This window comes from Parasteatoda tepidariorum, chromosome X1 (assembly GCF_043381705.1).
Source record: "Parasteatoda tepidariorum isolate YZ-2023 chromosome X1, CAS_Ptep_4.0, whole genome shotgun sequence".
Lineage (NCBI taxonomy): Eukaryota > Metazoa > Arthropoda > Arachnida > Araneae > Theridiidae > Parasteatoda > Parasteatoda tepidariorum.
In genome coordinates, this window is record NC_092214.1 from 26,627,257 (window position 1) to 26,652,648 (window position 25,392).

General features: G+C 28.8%; 1 protein-coding gene across 1 annotated transcript in view; it reads right to left on the reverse strand.

Annotated features, from left to right (window-relative positions):
- The window catches only part of LOC107456714 (serine hydroxymethyltransferase, mitochondrial), a 36,301-nt gene that overhangs the window by 6,872 nt on the left and 4,037 nt on the right, over positions 1-25,392 (reverse strand). The window contains exons 4-10 of the mRNA XM_016074656.3: positions 25,292-25,371; positions 22,299-22,499; positions 21,273-21,354; positions 17,199-17,321; positions 13,772-13,911; positions 5,427-5,589; positions 2,506-2,605 (exon numbers count right to left, since the gene is read on the reverse strand). Coding sequence (XP_015930142.1) covers positions 2,506-2,605; positions 5,427-5,589; positions 13,772-13,911; positions 17,199-17,321; positions 21,273-21,354; positions 22,299-22,499; positions 25,292-25,371 — 889 coding nt within the window. The remainder of the gene's footprint in view (positions 1-2,505; positions 2,606-5,426; positions 5,590-13,771; positions 13,912-17,198; positions 17,322-21,272; positions 21,355-22,298; positions 22,500-25,291; positions 25,372-25,392) is intronic.

Here is a 25,392-nt window from a genome sequence, read left to right on the forward strand (position 1 = left end):
AAAGACCACATGAATCCTGTTAAAATATTAAAATGCATATGTTTACTTTAACGAGTGTAAAATCCTTATCAAAATAATGATCAAGATCCAAATGTAAAACAGTATAATTGACGATAAAAACTCATCTGGCTTTTATCGTATATTTCAATATCTTATTCTTAAACATAACATATTTCAATGCTTTTAAAATGCCACTAAGCATTCAGCAATTCTTTGAGTTATAGAAATATCGTAGATTATAGAAAACCTTACGAATGTGCATTAGAATATGAAGAGGGAAGTAAAAGTCGACATGTTTCGAGAGTTCAAATATAATCACCCATTCTCAAGACTTGTCAGGCTTGAATAACTTCAGAAAAGAATTCAAAAGAATAAAATAATTACTGAAGAATTCTTTGAGATATTACAGAATCAGTCCCTGCTATATATTTCATTGGAAAAAGCGATTCATGAAATAAAACGATGACCGCAGCAACATTTTACAAATATATTGCAAATGTTTCTACCCATGGCTAATTAAAAATGCTATTAAATTCCCTATTTTGCTTGTTCTGGATACTATATCGCGATACATCGCTATATCGCGATGCAAAACTGACGATATATCACGAAATATAATTTCTAATATCGCCCAGTCCTAGTCATAATATAAGCTGATTGAAATGCACACAACATATGAATCAATTTAAATCTAAAAATAGAACAATTAAAACGCTAACGCCCCAAAAATGGAATATATGATTTTAAACTAATATTTTGACTTTTAAATTTTAAAGTAAAATTTTGATCCTAACAAAGGGTTATATTATCCCTTTAAAATCTTGTTAGTATTGTAGTCCTTTAATAAAATAGAAAATTATAATAAAAGCAGGATAAAAATTTACAAATTATATCTAGATTTTAAAATTCATATAAAATCAAACTTTTATGGAAATGGAAATAAACAAAATACAAAAAAATATTTTATGATGTAAATTTTAAACATATGATGAATAATATTATTCAAATTTTAATTGCTCATTAAATTCTAACTCAAAGTCCATGCTCTGTTTTTGGAACATTGGTACAAAAATGATTACTAAAAATAATTTGAGTCTAAATACTTTAGTGTGCAAAAAGAGATCATTAACGGTAAACATTGTGACTGCANATGATGAATGAAACATATGAACATATGAAACATAATACTCAAAGTCCATGCTCTGTTTTTGGAACATTGGTACAAAAATGATTACTAAAAATAATTTGAGTCTAAATACTTTAGTGTGCAAAAAGAGATCATTAACGGTAAACATTGTGACTGCATGTTAGATGTTTGTAAATAGAAAGCTATCAAGCAGAGGTGATTGTTAGCGTAACTCAAAAATCCCGAAAACTTCTTGAGTAAAATCATTAATGACACATTTCCAAAAATTTTCTTCATAAATTTAAATCATTGATATTTTCAAAACATGAAATTCTAGATAAATTATGTGCAGCATAATTTAAAAGAATAATTATGTATAAGTTTTCTTTTATCTCTAATCGCATTTATTATTCTACCAGAAAAAATCTTTACAAATGATAGAGATGTCAAGTATAAATTCTAGTTCTAATATTTTTAAATAAACTATACAAGAATTTTTATACATAAGTGATCAATGATTTCTTGAAACTTCTGAACCTTTGATTTTGGGAAACTTCCAGATTGCGGTACAGAATCATCTCTGTATCAAGGCATTTCTTCCACTAGTTAAGCAATTACCGTATTTTTTGGTGAAAGAGCTGCATCGATAAAAATTTTTTAAAGTTATCAAACGTGCTGCTCCGACCCAAATTACAGAGGCGCTACACCGTGCATATTAGAATCCTTAATCAGCATTTAAAAAAAGATTTAAAAATTTACAGTTAACAATTTGAGGAAAAACTAATAATAATGAAACCAATAACAACAGGAATAAGAAATAACTAAGTGCGCACTAAAAAAATTCTCAAGAAGGGATGAGCAAAGCGGAAACGAGTTTCACCTTCACAATCTTTGGGGTGGAACTTTAGTGGGTAGAATGCCTTCTCCTTCAATGAAACTAACACAATATGACTGAGCTTAGAAAGAGAGAAGAAAATAATTAAAAGAAGGATGTACCCCACCTCCTCGCCTTGTCATTTCTATTGGAGCTGATTAGGAGGAATCAACTGGTTATTTTTAAAGGGGTTGGAGAAAAGAATAGGGGATACTTCGTTATCTGTTCGCTCCAATTACAATTGCCAAGGCGGTAAGTGGATTTCCAGCTTACGATCTTTCTTTACGCTGGGGGTGGATGCAAGATGCATACCTTTTAAATTGGTCTCCTTATGAGATGTTTTTCATTATTATTATTTCATTTACTTTCTTGCAGGCAGCTGCCAAAAGTTTGAATTACATTATGCTACATATTTCACATTTTTTTACGTAATGATACATATTTTAAAATTTTTTATGTTATGATACATATTTCACAATTTTTTTCCCAATTAGATTGTACTTACCAGACACTAATGTATATTTTTTGTCCATCAAAGCTTTAGCCATGGCTTTAGCATTTTTTAAAACTTGTTCTTGATATTCCTTAAATTCAGGTGACTGCGCCTGAAAAGAAAAAAAAGAGTAAAACATTAGTATGCACTAACTGGAAAGAATGCAATTGCTTCTCCGGTTAAAATTTTATTCAGAATTTTTTTAATTATCTAATATTTTGATGTACAAAAAAATGTAGAATGAAAAACCGCAAAGATTGCAAATTACTGGACGAAAATAACTAAAATAATTAAAACTCAGAAATTAAATTTTGATTTATTGAAGAAAAAACACCCACAATAACTGCCTGCCATTTAGAATTCATAAATCAATGATGTTTAATTTTCTAAATCAAAGATTTTGCATAATATATATATATTTAATAACGGCAGGCACTGAACTTTCGTTCTTTGCCTTAGAAGATGGCGGAAATGTTGCTCATTTATCATTACCCAGTGGGCACCTGTGAACCAAAGTCACGGAGGCGAGCAACATTACTGACGCCACACTGCCACAAATACCCGTTCATAGGGTGGGCCACATTTATAAATTCACACATCAGAAGACAACAGAGAGAGAGAAACATCCATGCCCAGAGCGGGATTCGAACCCACAGCCATTCGCTTCGCAGTCAGGAACGCAAACCCTCGGCCACCTGGCCGGCATAAAAGGTATAAAACAAAAAATAAATGCAGAAAAATTGTTTTAAAAAATCAGATTTTTTATTCAGATTTGAGCATATATTTTATCAATAATTAGCATATATTTTATTAAATTTTAAAACATATTAACAAAAAGGAGTAAAATACAAGTGATAAAAAAATTGTGTATCCTTCACTAAAGTTGCCACAGAAAAAATGAACAAAATAGTTGCTTTTAGTAGCCTAAAGCATGAAAATAGTTGCCTAAATAAGAACAAAAATACGACTAACATTTTATTAAATGATTTAAGTGTCATATACCATGATTCATTTAGTCATGTTGGTGAAAAATATGATAATTTTTGTATCAAAAACTTAGTATATTTGCAGAAAATTAAATACTTTTAATTATTAGAAATCATTTTAAAAAATATTTTTTTATTAAAAAAACATACTTATTCTAAAAACATTACTGATTTAGATATATATATACAATGTGAAAAGTGATTATTCAAATTCCAAATTCACGTATCATAATATCGTATTAAAAATTGGGTTTTCTAAAATCATGCAGAATTTCGTAGTAATAACCATTGAAAAGGTGATTGAGAAATAAAATAGATTTACAATGGAATCTGTTCAAACTGAGCACATTAAGAGGTGATGTCTCAAATTAGCAGTTTAACATATTTTATTTCTTGTTCAGAAGAAGCTACCGCAGGCCACAGGTTGTCAACACAATTTATACTAAAAAAGACATTGCTAGGAGCACAGAAAAGTCTCCCAATAGTCTCCTTTTCCTAAAAATAGATGCTTTTTTAGCCTTTTCAGGCAAAAAAGCTGCCATAGTCACCTCAGGTCAAAAATAGTAGCATTTTAGTTGCCTGTGGCAACCTTATAACACTCAAATGTGATAAATCATTATTTAACATTGTTATGCGTGAACAGAAAAATATATTTGTAACAACTTTTTGACAAATAATAAAACTATATATCTTATTAGGAAAACAAAATACCTTTTTTGATAAGAATAGATAACTAGCATATTATACATAAAACCATACATTTTGTTGCACAGAAAAAAGCAATTACATTTGAAAGTAAAATATCTTAGGGATACTGAAATAACTTTGACGTTTACCAGTGTGTGTAATAACATGAAAAACCAATGTCTGTGAGATGTGGGCAAAGAATGAAAATTAATGCAAAGGTCTCAACACGGATTCTTTCTCCTATAAATCTTATTTCCAAAATGAACTTTTTACAAACACATTTTATAAAATAAACTTTAATGTCAAACTGATGTTATAGTTGGCCATTATCAAGAAGTTGGTGAGCATGTTTTATTCATTTCTGCATCGTTTGGTTGAGAAAAAAAATGTTTTTTGCCATTCAGACACTTTCTTATATATTTAGTGTCTTTTGACATCCACAATAGGGTATCCTAAAGATTTATGTCTAGCAAATTCTAGTTGGTTCTCAACCTATTTTTTTCTATTGTTCAAAAAAATATTATAAAGAATCATTTTTTTAAGATAAATAATTTTTTCAGATTTATTTTCCAGTGTCATTCCACTGACCCCCTGATGGTTTTCTTGAGTTCTTTTCTTGTAAAAAAACTTTACCAGTATAATTAATTTGCCAAATTGCCATTTGATAAAATTCAATCAATCCAACACAAGAAGCCTATATCTTTTTAATCAAAGGTTAAATAGAGCTGCTAGTCTGTGAGAGAGAAGTAAACAATTAAGAAATGTTGCTAGGAGCAACATAGTCCATTCCAATGGATAATTTTGAATAAGTTACCAGCTAAGCTTTTTTTTTGTGGTTATTCTAAATTGAATGGCCAACCCAGTATTTTTTTTTACTTGATGGTTGAAAGATTAATCTATGAAGAGCCACAAAGCCTACAGTCTTGGAGGGAGACCAAGTCAATTACTGAAGGTGGCTAGTTTGTTATATTAATCATATAACAAACTAGCTATATTTGTTATGTTATTAGTTATGTTTGCTGTATTATGTTATATATTATGTAACAAATATTTTTCTTATATTAGTCTGTATTTCCATATTACTATTATCCATGTTTGTTATAAAAAGGAAGATATCATTCAAGAAAAACAAAATGACATGAAATTACAAAATTTAGACATTTCTTGCAGGTTTAAAGATTTAAAAAAAATTTTTTAATCAATTTTTTCTCAGTTCAAGAACATGTGAGCAACATATACTTATATACTTGTAGGCATTACCTGTTTCAGTGCTACTGCTACAGATGCTATTGCATGGTTATGTGGCCCCCCTTGCAAGCTAGGAAATACTGCAAAGTCAACTTTTTGTTGAAAATCATACTTTATTTCTTTTCCAGCTTTGTCAATACTTTTCACCCCTTTGCGGAAGAAAATCATACCAGCTCTAAAAATACAAATTAATACAAATTAAAATAAATTAATAAAAAACAAATGTAAGTAACCATGAAAGTGAAATTGCACTCTTCCTCCAAAATGCATGCAACATTTCCTGTAGCTTAAGTCACATCTTATTATCTTCATTTTAAAATGGTAGACTTTGTGTGTATTTAGTATACAAAACAATCCCTACATACAAATTGATTGAAAGTTCTTTATTTCAAAAATACAAAAATATATAACGTCCCAAAAATTAAATTGTCCAACATACTTAGGCCATAAGAAAATTCTGATCAGGCATAATTTTCTTTTTTTTCACCTTTGCATGCCTCACCTGGCTTGTATCAGGGGTGATTGTGAGCCCAAGTCAAAATTCTGGAAAATTTCTTAAGTAAAAAAAAAAAGAGTTTGAATCGAAAAAAATTTAACCAAGGTTTTTTCCTTTTTCTCAATATTTCTTAGTTTACTTAAAATATATTTAAAATTTTACACATACCTATGATGACCTGGAGAAGTAATTGAAATTTACAAATATGTCTTTCTTTCTTGAGTTTATGATTATAATAACTATTTACTGATAAAAAATGAATATTAATCTTGAATATAAGCTTATAAAGAATCTTTCTGGATCTCCCTTACAGACAAATAAAATAAACTGTGTTTTTAAGTTCCACCTTGGAAAATTTGATTTCCAGAAAATTTAGCGATCAAGGATTTTTTTAAACGTCTGAACCTTCGATCTCCGGAAATTTCCGGATCACAGTTAGCGAAAAATCCGGAAATCCAGATTTTTTCCGGAGCACAATCAGCCCTGTTGTATACAGTGAACTCCCGCTACTACGATATCTCATACAACAATAATGCCCTCTATTATGATGTTTTGTGAACTTGCATATGATATGCTACGAACTTGAATATGAATTAATGTTATCCTCCTCTCAATAATGCGATATTCTTTGAAGCAAAAACCCCTGCAAAACTTTCTTTTTAATCTTATTTTAATTTCTGCCTTATTTTTTCCATTTATAATTGGTTTTCAAATAATGTAAAAAAATCTTATTTTATCATCTTTTGCCATTTCCCCCCTTCTTTTCTGACAAGAGAAGACTCACTGCAGTGAATGGCTTTTGTGTTCAGAATTAAATACCTCATCCTTGAATTGCATAGACCACCCCCAAGAGCTTTCACTCTTTGAATTGCCTCCCTTATCTCTTAAGAAGTCACAGATGTAACATTCCTATCTGATTTCATTTCCTCCAAGTTTAAAGCTGATCATGAGTCACAAATGATCACATGCATCACATTAACACCTGAAAGATAATTTCTCAGTAGAAGATGGGAGGAGTACATCAATTGAGAAGATAAATAGGGGAGGAGAAAAAAATGTACACTGACTGTTCTTATTGATGAGGTCATCATCACAGTCACTTGATCAGTGCATGTTGCTTCCCTTCTATTCTTCCCTACATTAAACTACATGCAGTGTTTTATGAACTGGCACAAATTCTAGGATCAAAACTTTTCCCACTCAGGGGTGCCAAAACTTTCCGCTTAATGAGTCTTAAGTGTGTTTAATTCTTTTCACTAGTGTATTTTTCTCTTAGCAGGGAGAACCCAACTTTCATTTCAAGATAAACTTAGCTTTATTAGCGATATTGATGATGGAATGAAGCAGGTTGTGCAGCTAAAAAATACAAATTATCTCAATCTACAGTTGCAATGTTCCTCAAGAAGAGAAAACAGATTGAAGAGGCTGACTTCAAATTTAATTAATCCAAAGCAAAAATGACTAAATGTCAAGACTAATGAAAACATTGATGCTGCCATCTTAATGTGGATTCAAGAGATGAGGGCAACAAATATCCCAATAAATGGACCCTTGTTATGTGCACAAACACAGAAGGAATAGCTTAGGGAACAAAAATTTTAAAGCTAGCAATGTTTGGCCAACAGATTTTTGGGATCGTCGTGGAATAACTTTCCAGGAAGTTCACAGAGTGAGAAAATCTGCTGTTCTGATTAAACAGAGAAATGAATGGGGGCAGGAGAAGATGAAGGATGTTCCTCAAAAGTATGAGAAAGAGAATGTTTAAAACGCAGATGAAGCTAGGCTATTTTTTCAACTCTTACCCGATCCAAAATTGGCATTTAAGGGTGAAAAATTTTACGGCACAAAGAAATCAAAACAAAGACTGACTGTTCTTCCGCATACCAATAGTACAGAAACACAAAATTAAACCTCTTGTTACAGGCAAAACATTGAAGCCAAGGTGCTTTAAGAATGTGAAAAGTCTTCCAGCAGAATATAAAGCAAATAAAAAGGCTCGGACGAAGTCTACATTTTTTTCTGAATAGTTACTGAAGTTAGATAAAGAAATGAAGAAGAGGAAGAAAAAAAATAGCATTGTTGATTGACAAGTGCACTACTCATACCTCATTTCCAAAACTTCACAATGTTGAAATTGTTTATTTCCCAGTCAACTGCACTTCCATTTTGCAGTCACTCGATGTGGGCATAATTGTTTTAAAGGATATTACAGGAAACGTTTGGTTGAATCGATACTTGTAAACATTGAAAATAAAGTAGAACTTTTAAAGTTGTAAATGTTAAGAATGCATGTGACATTATTGCTGGAAATAGGTGGGAATTAACAGAGAAAACCATTCAGAATTGTTGAAAAAAGGCAGGTTTGTGTGGGTTAGATTAAACTGTAACTGGTTGTGATGAAAATTCCATGGACAGTAATCTTTCAGATGATCAAGAATGTGCTTTTAATCTCAAGTCTTCATCCGAACTTGAGGAAAAAAATGGACAAAAAATATAGCGTTATCATGAAAGACTATTTAACTGCGAATATGATTGTAAAGTTTTCGCAGGAGTTATTGATAAAGAGATCCTCTCTGAAATTACCGATGAAATGGAAAATAATGATGAAGAATTTAATCATGAGGAAGAAGATAATGATAATCCAAGTCAATCGCAATCCTTGTATTCACCCCAGGAAGCACTTGATTTGGTAAAATCTCAGAGGACATTTTTTTTCAAGTCTTCCATTTACAAACGAAAATCATATTCATGCTTCGGATTCAATGCATACTTTGTTAGTTGATTTACAAGACAGAAAAAATTAATAAACAAACAAAAATATCAGAATTTTTTCCAATAAAAATGGTCTTCAGGTATGTTTACGATCATATTTTCGGAATTTATTTAAATTTTTTAAAATTAATTAACCATAATAAACACTCTGCAAATTTTTTTTATGAAATATATAAATACATTCACAGTTAATATATAACATTAAAATTAAAAAGAATCTTATTGTGTCCGTAAAGTATGTAGGCCCTTGATATAACAGTATATCCCTCAACAACAATATATTTATTTGGTCCCCAAAATATAGTTGTAGCGAGATTTTACAGTATATTAAATCAGAAATACCATGAAATCAGGGAAACCATTATACAGAGAAAAAAATTTTCTGAGATTTCCAGAATAAAACTTTACATAATTTTAATAGTAATATAAAAATTTACCAATTAGAAATTAGATTATTAATTTTTCAGTGTCTCAAACATTAAATTTTCATTATGCAAAACAAAAACATTTATTATGCTTTTTATAGAAAATTTTCATTATTAATTTTACTATGCACCTTAGATAATAAGTAATTGATTTTGAAAAATATTGATTATCTAATTATTTAATATGTAAAAAGCTGAATTATTCATTGAAATTAACTCTGATGACAAAAAAAAAGTATTTGATTAAGATTTTAAAGATACAATGGGTTATATAAAAGAGCCTATAATAATAGACCGAGGCATTTTAAAGAGCACAAATAAAGTGATGCCATAATCAGTGAAATAAATATGATGAACAATCTCTGTTTCCAGGGTTGGTAGCCACCCTGGAAAGGACTAAGTATATCACTAATTTTAGAAAAAATTGCAGAGATGTCAGATGTGAAGAAACCACACCAAAAAAGGAAGAAAAAATTCAAAAAATCTACCCTAAGCACTATGCATAAAAAATAATTATCAAAGTTTAGACTATTCCTTTAAAATAACATTTTGATGGCAGATTCTTGCGAATAATTCAAATTAATTTTGATAATAATACCTCTTTGTTAAATGCAGTGAATATATATATATATATGTATATNTCTCTTTATATATATATATAGACAGAGAGAGAGAAAGCATGGAAAATAATACAGATTAATAAAAAAAGAAGAAAAATTATTAAAACAAAATATTTCTATAAAATATTTAAAGAAAAAATTAAAAAGCCAGAAAACAAAATAACGAAAAGATGTATTTGAAAGATTAGATTTCTTTTCTTTTTTTAAATAAATGCTAATTTTCTTAAATCATTAAAATTGTAAAATTAAATATCAACGTTATAACTTTCTTTATAACTGTTGCTGATCAGCAAACTCAAATTTTGGGATTACGACTACTAATGTTCAACTTCGTAGCCTTTCAATTTTTAACCCAATCCAGAAGACAAGAGAACTCCTAGGTCAAGTATTTGGTGAAATTTGCCTTTGTGAAGATTTTTTTGATAGAACCAACCTACATTTGCGTTACACGAAGACCACCAGAACCTCCCACAGTTAGTCTGACGGCAAGGGGATTCTAATCCATGATCCGTCAACCACTGAGGATATTTCATGTCAGCCTTGTGGTCGGCGCAAGTTGGATACAGAATTCGTATACACGAGCCATCGCTGAGATTCGATCCAGGTTCCCCTCATTGGAAGGTGAACGCTCTATCCTCTGAGTCATCATGGCTCATCTTATATAAACTTTCAATTATCCAGTAAAATTTTATTACTTTGCAAACGTCCATTTTCTGGCCAACCCAAGGCAATTAAGAAGTCAAACGCCCTTCAGTACCACAGTAAAGCGCCATAAAAGATAACATTTTTCAGGGTGCATAGTCAAATTTTTCAGCAAAAAATAAGCACCTTTTAAGTACTTTTTAAGCACTCAAAAACTGTTTTTAAGCACTTTAAAAAATATTATAATTAGGATATGCACACCAATAATTCTTTTTCTTCATATTGTTGAAAGTTCATATGTTAACAAAATGCAAAATATTTTTCTAAGTTACATGATCCTAATATAATAGCTAGTTTCTGACAAAGAATTCTTTTCGTGATTATATTAGCCACCATAAAAACAATTTCACAATTTTTACATTCAATATTGAGTGAATCATTCAATGTTTTTAAACTTATAATTACTTTATACAATTGTGTAAAATTTTTTTATTCAAAATTATAAATAATTAATTCTACTGTTATTTAAAAAGATTATCTCTCTTGCAAAATGCAACAGAATTGGTCATGAGAATGCATGAATCCTTCCCACCGAATCCACCTCAGTATTCGAACCCTCAAGTATTTCATAAAATGATTGGCGCTTTCATACGCTTCAGATCAATGGTATGTCGAAATAGATTGTGGTTGAATGAATTACGAAAATGTTGAATAGAACATCTTATTACGAAAATATTTTAAATCATTCTTGAAAGATCTTGGTACATGCTTCTCGCTTTATAATAGATTTCGTTTTGTGATTTGTTCCGTATTTTCTTTACAATTTATATTACATATTTTTGCTTTGTTTTATCTCATATATTTTATACTTAATATATTCTACTTTCATTTCAATCTTGAGTTCCCTTACTATTGTATATATATAATTTACTTTGGCTATATCGATACAATATTAGAAAGCACTCCTTTTTTTAGCAGATAATCGTGTGAGCTGATGAAAAGATATCTTTTCATTAGTTTGTTTTCCGGCTTTCTAATACATTTCTTTAAATATTCTTAAAAACATTTTATTTTCTTCATTTTTCTCTTTTATAGATAATTCTAAACAAAGCATTTGATTGAACAATAAAGGTAAGATTATATTATTTAATATCACTATTACAAAATAAATGCAATTTATATTTTCAAATTAACTTTTTTTTGGAATACTACATTAGAATAGGAAAAATACCATACCTCATATTATATTATTAGTATAGTATTTATAGTATATAGACACAGGGTTCTTGCTCAATTATTTAAAAAAAAAATTAGGACTTTTTTAGCACTTCTTTAGGACTAAGGAAAAAAAAATTAGCACTTGATGTAAAGTAAAAATAACATACTTAATCTATACATGATATTAAAAAAATACAAATAAAGTGTTTCACGATTCATGAAGTAAAAATTACATAATTAATCTATACATGATGCAAATTGCAGCTTAATTTTGTCACAATCTTTTTCCTCAATTTTCTATTTTTGACTTAAGTAATTTAATATGTTTCTCATTTTTAGAACACACTTGCTTTTGTTTTCTGACATTAATTTTGGATTGATGCAAGCAACATTTCTAACAACAGAATAGTTTATTGGACATTTCTCTAGTAAAGTTTCTAACATTTTGGTGATAAACTTTCTGCAATCTTTCTTTATATTAATATGATCCCGGTCAGAAATAACTTTTGAGGCCAACTGCTTTAAAATTTGGTCACCTTTAAAACCTACACTGATTTTTGTCAGAGAGACATAATTCTTTTCATCACAAAAATTAAAATGGCACAGTTTCTCCAGAGAATTTAAGTTTTCTGTAGATTCTGGCTTCAGAATGTTATATAATTGCACACTATGTAATACCAAATCCTGGATATCTGCAGCAAAAAATGGTAAAAGTGGCCGATCTGCTTGATACAGTTTCAAAAAAGGTGAAACTAGCTCCGACACATTTAAGAAAAAGTTCAGCTTAACAAGAATTAATTTGTCTTTTATTGCTTCTTGTAAAGTTAAAAAGGATTTACATTTCACTTTTCTAAACTTGCCAACATTTTTCACATAAGATTTCAGATCATTCCAAAGCAATATTGCTCTTTCAGCTGCAGGTGCATTTTCCAGCCAACGGTGGTTACAAAATTTTAGTGGTAATTTGTTCTCAGTTGATTGATTAATAAAATCTTGTTTTTTTGTGGGTGAATCTTTAAAAAGATAGAAGATTGAGCTCAGGATGGAACCAATGAGCCATTCTGTTTCAGATTCACCTTTGTAGAATGCGTTATTTAAAATATGAAGCCCACAACTTCCTATTGCATTGCATTGAACACCATGTTCTGTTAACAAATCTTCTTGAATATTATTATAAAACTTCCAATTGACAGCAGGACCGTCCATAGAAATCCGCAATAATTTCTTAAGGTCTACATTTTTGACTGATGCATAAAAGCAGGCTAAAAGGTCATCTGCTACAGAATGGCTCAGAAAAGCTGATGTTAAGTATCGTGTCTCTACAATGTTCTTTACTGGGTTCCAAAAGTGGATATGTATATCCAACTGCTTCTGTGTCGCTTTGTTCAAAGACTCATCAAAAAGCAATGCATAAAACTTGGCATTATCAATGCACTTCAGAAGTAGCATGCTAAAATGAGGTGCAAGTCCAAAATGACAGAGATATGCACACTTAGATTCACTGCAGGTGAAATGACGTAATATTGAACTGCCTGGAAACATTGTACTAAATAATTTTCCAGTGTCTTTAGAAGAATTGTAGGGGTAGTAGCTTTCTACAACTTTTAAAGCCCATAAAATCTCAGAAGAAAGAACTTCTTTCCCCAAAGCCCAAGAATCTTCTAAAAAGATGGAGGCAGCAGGAGAGCTGAAGGCAACAGAATTTAAGGATTTAGGGAAACCGATTTAAGGAATCCGATCACTCAAAAAATTTTTCAAAACGCCAAAATAAAAAATATTTAGCACTTTTTTAGGACATTTTAGGACAGCAAGAACCCTGAGACAAGTTGGAGAACAAATTGTGCTCACACATGTGATATTATAAATAATCACGCAATATTTAATATTTGGAGTTGAAAAGATAACTAATAATCTGAAAAAAGTTGATTATTTTATTTATGAAATATTAATTTATATTAACCACACAATAATTTAGTAAATGCTTTTTAGTTGCTATAGCTGTTCCACTCTTATTTTGATTCTTCAATTTTTTTCAAACATGTTTTTGAGCTTTTTTCTCCCCTTTGAAATAAAATTGAAAATTTATAATGAAATGAAAAGGCAATGCTTATACAATATTATAAAAAAGGGTTACTAATAAAAAAGTATTTTAGAACTAAACAGCACAGAATAATTAAAACATACCTTCCACCTCTAAGTGTTTTATGTGTTGTTGTAGTGACAATATCAGCATAATCAAATGGTGTTGGAATAACACCAGCTGCTACAAGACCACTAATATGAGCAATGTCAGCAAGAAGAACTGCTTTAACTTCATCACATACCTAAGAAAAGTATTAAATCTTAAATAATAAGCTTTAAAAAATTATTAAATATGTGACAAATGTGGTAAAGTTCAAAAAAAAAAATGAATAATAATATTAATTAGTGACAATTTAGTAAAAGATAATCATAATAATTTGCAATACCATGAAAGAGCTACAATTATTTTCAAAAAATTTACTGTTGCTTGAAGACCTTATCTTAAGCCAGAATAAAAGTAGTAAAGTGTCATTGATAATTTTTTATCTCAACCATCAAAACTAAAATTTCAAATTTCTTCACTATAAATATAAAGTGTCTTTACCTTACCAGTAACTGCTTAAAAAAATTTTTTTGACACCAATTATATTTTTTTAAAGAATACAAAAACATAAAAAGCAACGCTTTACACTGTTTCACAGTAAACTTGCCAATAGTTTAATACAGATAGGTAAAAACTCTAAAACTGCAAATCAAACTTTCTATTAACTTTATTTTCGCATCTTTCAGAAAATCATAAATTTTTTTAAGTCATAACAGTTGGTGAATTTTGATAAATCAAAAAATCTTTCAGAAATGGTACTATTATTCATGATAACATTAAGTAAAAAAATTTTCTTTTGAAAGCAAGAGCTTTTTTAATTCAGAAAAAACCTGAACTGATAAATTCTAGGATAAAACTTAAGCATTTTAAGACTCAGGGCCCAAATTGAAAAGTTTATACTTTATTTTGTTTATTACAAAACAGGATATTTTTTTAGTAAAATATTTCAACATATTTAATTTTTGATCGATTAATTTTTTTAATTGGGATATTTTAAAAAGTAAAACTCAAAAAAAAGACTAAAGTATTAGAATGATAAAATAGTAACACAACCATTTTGGCACAGAAGAAAAAAAATATTTTGGAGAAAAATAAATTTGGTTTTGGGAGCAGAAAAATGCTGGTAAAATTACATTTTTGACCATATATCATATACCTTTTACTACACTTAACATATACCTTTTACTACACTTAACAGAGCTTGAATAAAATGCATTATTAAAAAAAAGAAAGAATGTATCAGAAATGCAACAAAGATATATTTAAATAAGTGTAAAAGAAAGAATTTTCCATTAGATTTGACACATATTTTTTAATAAGAGTGCTTTGCTAGCCTGCAGCTATAATCAATCAAAAATTAGTGTTATTGCACACTCTTATGAATTATTTACCTTAAGTTTCCTATGTAAAGTTATCACATGAAAAATTAACAATAACTTTGCAACTTATGGGAATTAGGTTACCGAATTTGTATTTTAAAAGGTACATGAAACCAAATATTTCCGATATTGATACTCTTTTGTAGCAAGTTTCTATAAACTTAATTAGTGGAAAATCAACAAAAACGAATGAAATAAAATTGAAATTATCTATTAAGCCAAGCAAAAACTATGGAAAATTCTGAATATCACATTTTAAAAGACATAACTCCGATTATGATAAATAATAAGTGCCATGAATATGTAGGGTGGTGATATTGTAGTTATCAGCTTTGGAGGGTGGGAAAAAAAACTGTTACCACAGTAAAAATAACGGCAATAACAGAAATATTTACTTCCACAGCTAACAAAGTATTAATGATGCCAATAATGGCTTGTCTTTTTTTACAGACTTAAAAATAAGTACTGATATTTGATACACCATCCTCATAATATGTATATAACATCGTCGCAGGTTCATTAGATTTGTGGGACAGATCACTCTTTTTTCTATTTAGCTGAATATTTCTGCCCCACATGCTCTTGATCCAAATATATTTTTAAAAAAATGCCTAAATTTGACAGGATTTCTTCTTCGAACTATTCTGCTATAAAATCCTTTTTCCTGCATTTATATATCGTTTTTCAGCCATTTCCAGAGGGTTTTGCAAATTTTGAGATTTTTATTATAATGATGTATGATTTTCAGGTGTTATCAATATTGATACACTTGATTTGCAATAATTCTGTTGTAAAGTAACTTCTTTTGATGATAGTTTTTATAAGCAGTTATTTTCCCTTTTCCCAGCCATTTCTACATGCTTTTTCAAATTCTGATATTTTTAAAACAATATTATTAAAACATGCAAATTTTGTATTAGAGTAATAATTGTTTGACAAACTCTATTTGTGATGATTTAATGGAAAAACAAGTTGTTTTTGGATTGTTTTTTACCCATTCTTACATAGTTTTTTGCATTCCAAAATTTTTAATAAATACGATGTTACAACATGGAAATTTTTAGATGTGAATAACAACTTCTTTTTAATGATATATTAGAAAATTACTTTTTGACGTGTTTGATTCTATTGCAAATCCAAATTATTTTAAGAACCTCTTTTTCAGCACTACCACTTGTTACTGTTTTTTCTAATTCCAACTTTTTTTAAATGAAATTATTATGAATTCTAGGTATTTTTTGACATGCTCTACTTGCTTAATTTATCCTACCTAATTTATTTACCACATAAATGTCTTAATCGACATTTAAGAGAAAAAATTTAAATTGTTTGCCGCTTTGGTGCAATAGAAATGATTTTTATTTTAGGCAATAAAGTATTAATTTTTCCAACAAAGAAAACTTTAGAATGCTTCATTAAATGAATAATTTTTAGATGTTATTTAAAAATCTCGAAGGATTTTTTTTATTTATAGAAGATAGATTTTTGAAGATAAATTACCATTATACACCCGCGTAATTGATTATTTTGTTTTTAATTTTTTTCTAATTACAATAATGAAGCAAATAAAAATTCTGAAAAATATGGAGAACTAGAAGCGCTAGACATTTAAAAATTGCTAATTTTTTAAGAAATCTAACAATATTACCAACTTAAGAAAATAAATTATTGATTTTAAATTAAAATTTTATGTAAAGCAACTAAACAACTCTTTGTTTTACTTATATGTAAAAAAAAATTGTCCAAAGGACACTGTGATCTCTTAAATGAAAAATATTTTTTATGTACTTATATTTTACTGAAATTTGCCAAAGAATAGAGTAATTAAAATAGCCGACCGGACTGTGTAGTGGTCAGAGAGCTGACCTCACGTCAGAAAGGTCCTGGGTTCGAATCCTGAACAACACATGAATGTTCTATCATTCTCTGTACTATCAGTCTTTACTGTGGGAGCAATATTATCCCACCTAATATGGCACCCCTGAAAGAGTGGCCTACAAATCTGCCTTACTAATACTTGAATGACGAGTGTCAATTAGGTGGACATTGGAAAATAAAAGAGCAATTAGAAAAAAAAGAGCAATATGATTGACAAAAAGTCACATACTTCTCGAAAGCGTTTATAATCCAGAAGTCTTGAGTAAGCACTGGTGCCAGCAATAATTAATTTTGGTCTGAAAAGTTTAGCCATGTCTCCCAACTTTTCATAGTCAATCAAACCAGTATCAGGCTAAAAAAAATTTATAATAAATCTACCAAGCACAACAAAATAAAAAATTTCATATAAAACAATATTTTGTGCTTTCGTTTAAAAAGAAAAGGTATACAAAAATTTTATCACTTGCAGACTATTTCAAGCTTATTGCCTAAGAATTAAATGTGGATACAAATTCTAAATATATATAATATGCCAAATTGCATTACAAAATACATAATCTAAAAATCCTTTTAACTCATTAGGATTAATCACACTTATATAGAGGGTAGAAAATTCTAAATTAGAATCTATCTATGCAGAAAAAACATTCTAAGGGCTTAGATTAAGAGCAAAACAACAACAAAAAAATATTTTTGAAAAATACTGGTGCAAAGGGGTTAAATATAAAGAAACACTTGAAGAATCTATTAAATTCCATCAATCCATTCCTTGAAGAATTCCATTTACATTAGCCAACAGGTTTCACTTAAACATATCTCTTTTAATAAGCCTTCCTTCCTTCCTTCCTCAATGGCACGACAGCCCCGGGTGGGCCCTGGCCTTCTCAATCAACTTCCTCCAGGCCTGCCTCTGCCTGGCAGTTGTCTTCCAGTTTGAGACTTTTAAGACTGAAAAGTCTCTTTCCACGCAGTCGGCCCATCTCAGCTTTGGTCGACCTCTGGGCCTTGATCCGATGGGCTGAGCCGAAAAGATTATGTTTGTCGGACGCTCTCTGTTCATCCGAATGATGTGACCAGCCCATTTAATTCTTTGAATTTTTACGTACTTGACAACTTCAGGCTCTCTAAGGGCCCGATAGAGTTGTGAGTTTGAACGTCTGTACCAAGTACCATCAACTTGTTTGCCCCCAAAAATGGATCTTAGGATCCGACGTTCGAAGATTCCCAAGGAATTCTCATCTTTCTGTGTTGTTGTCCAAGTTTCTGAGGCATATGTTAGGATAGGTCTGATCAAGCATTTATAAATTAACAGTTTAGTATCTCTTTTTAGTAGGTTTGAGTTTAAATATTTTTTTAATCCATAGAAACATTTACTTGCACTATTGATTCTTCTTTGTATTTCGGGTGCGATATTGCCATTAACGTTGACTTCAGAACCAAGATAAACAAAACTGTTTACTTTTTCAAACTTGTATTCACCAATTTGCAAGTGAGTTGTAGAATCAGTTATTTTGGTGCATTGCATGTACTTGGTTTTCTCCTGGTTAATAGTGAGATGCATTTTTTCTGCCTCTTTTTCCATGGATAGAAAGGCTTGCTTTAAGTCAGATTGTGTTCGAGCTATGATGTCAATGTCATCGGCAAAAGCGAAAATTTGGACAGACTTATGAAAGATATGTCCTCTGGTATTGATTCCTGAATCTCTGATAATTTTTTCTAATGCCAAATTGAAGAGTAGGCATGCCAAAGCATCGCCTTGCCTTACACCATTTTTTACCTCCATTGGTTCCGAGAAGTCATTTTGGATTTTAACTTTCTGCATGGTCTTACACAGTGTAAGTGTGGTGAGTCGTACAAGCTTGTCCGGGATATTGAATTCTCGCATAGCTTCAATGAGTCGCTTCCGGTTTACACTGTCGTAAGCAGTTTTGAAATCCACAAATAGGTGGTGGGTACCAATTCCAAATTCCCTGGTCTTTTCCAGAATCTGTCTTATGCTAAATATTTGGTCAGTTGTAGACCTGCCCTTCCTAAAACCGCACTGGTATTCACCAATGATGTTTTCTACATAGGGGTTAAGTCTTTTAATAAGTCACTTCTTGAAAAATCATTTAAAAGAGTAAGTCTATTTAAGAGAAAAGAGCTCGGCACAAGGATATTTTCCGGCATCTATTTTATTTTAAATTTCCATTTTAAACATAATTTTAAATTGTTTCTTTATTATTTAAAATAATTTTTTCCTTCATAATTCATTGAAATATTCCTTAAATTTGAAGTAAAATTGTTATTTAATTTGTGCTTTTTTATTCATCCTAATTTCTTTTTAGTCAAATAAGTAAAAAAGATCACATACTTGCGTCGTAAGGTAAATTTTAGTCAATCATATTATTTGAATTATTAGAGATAGTCGCAGGTCTATGATACATTTAAGTTTCCTGCTTGGAAAAAAATCATTATCTTCTCGCTTTTGTACATTCTTAAATTCAGAGAGGATGTAATTTTTGCTCAGAGGGATCTTCTCCTGCTAGCATTACTTTTGTAATGTTTGACTCTTATATTTAATACTTGAATTGAATACTTAAATTGAAATAAACTCTGTTTGGATTTAATTAAAACTGTTTACCTTTAATTTTGTTTTCATACCTATATGATGTGGCAGTGGTTTATTTTTAGATAAAGGAAATATTTTAAAAATTAGATTTTCAATATTAGTGCAGATATTTTTCAATAGATTAATTCTATTGCAATTCTAATTTTCAGAAGTATGAACTCTTGTGTACCTCAATTTTTGTTAATTTTATTAATTTGTGTAACTGGTCATTTTTGATAAATTAAGAATAGCCTTAAAATATTGAACAAGAAAGTCAAAATAAAAAGATTTGTAAATGGCGAGTAATTCCTTAGATTATTATTCGTATTTATTATTGTGTTGCCTGAGGAGTAATTGGGCGAATTCCAGATTATAAGCCAGATATTTTTTCTTAAGAAAAATAAATTGCAAAAATGCAGTAATTAAAATATGCAAATGTAAAATGGTTCTTTAAAAATAAAATAACGAATACTATATTTTTTTAAAAATTATTTTGGCTTTCATTATTACTTGGAGTTTATTCTCAATTTGTAGGTTAATTATAGATTACATTAAAATTTAATAAATTTTTTCTTTTCTGAAAAAAAAAACATTTTTTTAAAATTAATATTTTTTATTAATTTCTGTTGGAGATTGAAATGGGCTACAGGTGGCATACAGCAGAACTCTCTACCTATAGCAACACTTCACATGCTTTCACCATTAGTGAGTGGAGAGTCAAAGAAGGAAGTACGTTAGTTCTGGTCTTGATTTTTAAATAGATTAAAATTTTTTAAGTTAGGAATCTATATGGAACAGAAAAATACATTAAACATAGTACTAAAAGAAAGCTTCATGGAAATATTTTTAACAATTAAACATGAAAAATATTAAGGGGGAAAACATCGTAGTACATTTCTATACAATTGAAAAGAAGAAGAGAGGAAATGGTCAAAGGCATGGAACCGAACTTCTCCCCAGATAGCGTATTTGGGCATTGCGATTGCGAATATCTCTAGCATGGACTAACTATAACATATTTATCTCTTGAAATAATTGTAAAAATATTTATTAATTGTTAATCATAGGAATATATCTCAATAGTTGTTGCCATTTAATATTTTTGGTAGTAAACTTACTACCAAAGGTTTTTAAGACTAAAATTGAAAGGAGTAAATTTTTGTTTTAATTTCGTATCTTTAAGATATATTGTTTTGTGGATCCCAATGGTTAGTAGCATTTGTTTAATACTAATTGTTTGTTTATTAATTGTGGGTTAGTTGCAATATTGGTACATTTTTGCCTATTGTGTTTAGAATTATTTTAGAATCTTGATTTAAGATAGATTCATAAGTTACTTTAATACTTTCCTTTTTTACATCACTCAATAATGACGAAATTGTCCTGAATTGTTGTGGCCACTTTGCTGTGGTAATGCATACAAATATTACATCATTTGATAAACTAATTTATTCATTATTTCTCCTATAATTTAGTTACTTAAATCAATACAATTATGATCAACATTTTAACACAGTCAAGTAACATTATTTTTGTCACACAACTAATCGGCATTAAGAGGTTATTAAAAATGAAACTAAAATCAAATTAAAAATTCAATTTCTAAAGATTTTTTTCATCATTTATGCAAAATGTTACAAAAAGTTTGGAAATCTAGTAAAAAAACTAAAATGTTTAACTGTATGCAATATGTATATAAAAACTTCAACTCACATTTAGTTTATATCCCATAGATTCAAAGTAAACTGAGGTTGCAGAGATGCGCTTGTGATCATTCATGAAGCCATGGGTTAAGCTATAATATTGATTTCATGTAAGCAAAAATGATTTATAAATGATTATATAGATATAAGTTTTGAAAAAATACAACTGAGATAATAATAAAAAAAACAATTAAACTAATAAATAATAAAGAAAAAACTTAACATATTGGCATGTAATTATTATAATTTTTTTATGATTGTATTATGAATCTTTTATTATGAAACTACATTGTATTTTATTGTCTTTTTAAAAAAAAATTTTTTTAAGTAAATTAGAAAAAAAGTAATGCATAGATAAAAACTATAAGAAGAACAAAATGGATTTTTAAGAAAACTCTTTTAAGCTACTTTGGAATCAATAAGACATTTAATATTAAGCATAGCCCAACTTTAGTCAACTGATCAGAAAAATGATTATTTTTGTTCTTTTTGAAATAAATCTGAAAACTAATCATAGTGTTGCTCCAGAGCAGCAAAAATTTAATTATTTTAACATGATTAATTTAATATAACATAGTTAATTTAACATGATTTATACTTTATATCTATACATTCTAACAATACTGTAATTTTTGCCATAAACAATGAATGCTCTTTTTCACACCAGAAATATGATAAAAATTTAAAGAAATTAAAACAGTTTTGTATAAAAATATTAAATAGTAAAATAGTATTTCATACAAATTCTTCAACTGTTTTATAAATAGTTATTGCATATTACATTTGAAGAACATTGAAAATAATTAAAGAAGGAAGTCTGTCTGACACATTTAGTTCATTACCACTTACGATAACAAAAAAATAAATTGTCAGTAAATACTTAATACAATGAAACATAATTATATATTTAGCTATGAAATTGAAATCGCAATAAGAATTATCAGTCTGATACTACAATATTTCTGAAATAATGATGCTAAGCAAATTATGCTGAAACTCTAATACTTTTAAAGTTAGATTTTGAAGTTGTACTTACTGACCACCATCAGGTAAATCTAAGCCCATCAAACGATCATGAGGACTCAATAAAGCTGTATAAGCTGCAAAATTAGCAGGAGAGCCAGAATAAGGTTGCACATTAACACCCCATTTTTCTGGATCTAAGTGAAAAGCTTCAAGTGCTCTCTTTTGACACAACAGCTCAATTTTATCAATAACTTCTGTTCCTCCATAATACCTGAAACAGCATAAACCCATTTATAACAATGAATTAGCAGCAGTAAACCTAATTATATGTATAAATTCTTTGATAGGATGCTCAATTTCAATATTCTATCAAAACATAAAAATTTTAAATTACGTTTAATGTACCACGAATTCAAGGGCTGACTACAAAAATTTTGAGATTTAGAAAATTTGGGATAATAAAAATCTAGAATTTTAATTCAATATTTTGGTATAGATATTTTGGTATAATATTCAACTACAGGTCACCAAAAAATGTATTCTGCTACAAGTGTTTTTGTTTTCTCTATTAACTACGTAGCAACTGAGTAGGGTATAAAAATCTTTTGAAATATTGAAAACTTTGAGTTATCAAAGTTTGTGACGTCAAGGTTTGACTGCATGAAGAAGATGAAAAGAATTGCCATTATTACTTAATTGTAATATTTTTATAAGAAACAAAGATGTGAAATAATAAAAGCCATAAAACTATGCAGATATCTTTGAAAAATCTTGTTTAAACTTAACTCCAGGAAGCCTAGAGCAACAAAAAGTTAGAGGAAAAGAAAGAGCCATATAAGGGGCAAAATTGTTTCTGAAAAAAGAAAGATTATAAAATTTTCTTAAAATAACACTATTTTTGACTCACAGGCTCCATTTAAATCTTTAATCAAAAAGAGAAAAGTAAAGTATTTTCAGTACTATATGATGGGAATTTAAAATACATTTACAGAAAAAAAAGCACCCAAAAGTATTTACAGCAAAGAACTTTACATCAAATGAAAAGCTACAGTCAAAGTAATTTTTTTTTGAGTAAATTTTCAATTATTTCTCTAACCAACTGCCTTGTTTTTAGAAAAATATGCAAGGTCAAAGTAAAAATTTGATTTTCAAATAAAAGGAAGTGCGGAATTATTAAAATAAACTTTTATATCTTGTAAGTATATCAGTGCTGAACTAAAGAGTTAAACGCATGTCAGTGAAAAAATATTTTTCAATTCATTTTATAAAGAAAACTAAATTAATATAGAATAGTGAAGTTAATTTTATTCTTTAATAAGACAGTTGATATTTCTTGTGAAACAGAAAAGAAGGTCTTGGACATAAAGAATGGCAATATGAACAAACCACTGAACTATCATGGCCTCCCAACAATTATCATTTAATTAAAAATGCAAAATATGCATATATTTTATGTAAAGCAATAAAGGAAGGAAAAATAAATGTTGAAAAGAAATCTGCAAGTCTGACTTAGAGATGAGGAGAGGAAAATGTTTCACTATTTTATTCCAGAAGATTTTTAATGTCAAAAATGTAATTTTCAATAGGACATATTTGCACTTTCCTTATTTTTTCTTATTTGTCAATTTCTGTACCATTTACAGAATAATAGTTATAATTCTAACTTTGCAGTTTAGATAAATAAATTTAAGTTTGATTATGTTGTATTTAAGATTTCTCAAGTAATTTAATTTGCAACTTATTCTCATAACAAGTCAATTCATAATATTTCATAATAAAGAGGACTCTCAGAAAATGAATCACACATTACTCTTATTTGATAAATTAAATAATGAAGTAGTAACAGAAGGAAGTAGATGTTGCCACTGTAATGGCTGCTACAGTTAAAAAGAGAATTCCTCTCATGTAAATAGAACTAGATTATAATTTTTAAAAAATATCCATTCTGTTCTGTCAAGCTATAAGCAATGAAGAGCGATGAGCAAAATCCTAATTTTAAAGAACAAACTGGTGAACAAACAAAATGGTTATTTGTGATTTCAAATTTTAATGATGCTATAAAATCATGGAAATTGCAAAAGAAATTAGAATTTTAATGTAAATAAAAAATTTAATTTAATTGTTTTTCTGCATACAAGTTTTACTCTTCTAAAATAAATGTCCCTCCTCAAAAAAGTCATGGAGTATCTTCATTCCTTGAAAAAGAAAAAAAAACCTACCTACATCTCGTTATTTAAAAAAAAAATTACTAAACCTGCTTTTTTTAAAAAAAATCTTCATAAATAAAATCAATTAAGGCATCTTTGGGTAGCTATTTCTTGGTTTCCCTGGTTTTGGATGGATCATTCCTTCATTTCCTTATAACAAATAAGGAACTCCTTTTCATAAATCATAATAAAGTTGTAAAATTATATGAAATATTTAATTTTGTGTAACAGCTTTAAATACTGTAGTATACTAATTATTTCACAGGTTCAACATAGAAAAATGAATTTCAATCTTTTAAAAACACACACAAAAAAAGAAGATAATAATGAAATTATAATTATTTCAGAAAAGTAACAACTTCTAGAAACAAATAACAAAAAGTGACATGGAAACTTCTAATTACTTTGCATGAATAATAAAATAATAATTAGAAGTGTGTTAATGATTTATTTTAGATTATTTTTCCAATTTTTCTTGACAAAAAGATTAATGATAAAAATTTATGAGAGATTTAATTTCTTGGGTTTAAGCATTTCTACTTTGACTAGATGTTAAATTAATAGTTAAGAGGAAAAAACAATATCAGCTAATATCAATAAATAATATAATAAGCAATGATAGTTAAGTTATTTCTTTTTCTATTTTGAGCATAAGATTATCTTAGTTAAAATTTAAGCACAAATATTTATAGCAAAATTTTAGAAGTAAATAGCAATTTGTGAAAGCAAATTTCTGGACTTGATTTTGAGGTTGTTCATACACAGTCAAAATTTTTACAGTACAAAAAGTTAATATTATGGTAATACAATAAAATACAAGAGCTAAATTATGAATAGAAATAAAAATTTAATATACCTTTGTCCAGGATAACCTTCAGAGTACTTGTTATTCAAACAAGAACCTAAAGCCTCTAAACAGGCTCTGCTAGCAAAATTCTGCAAAATAATTGTAATGCT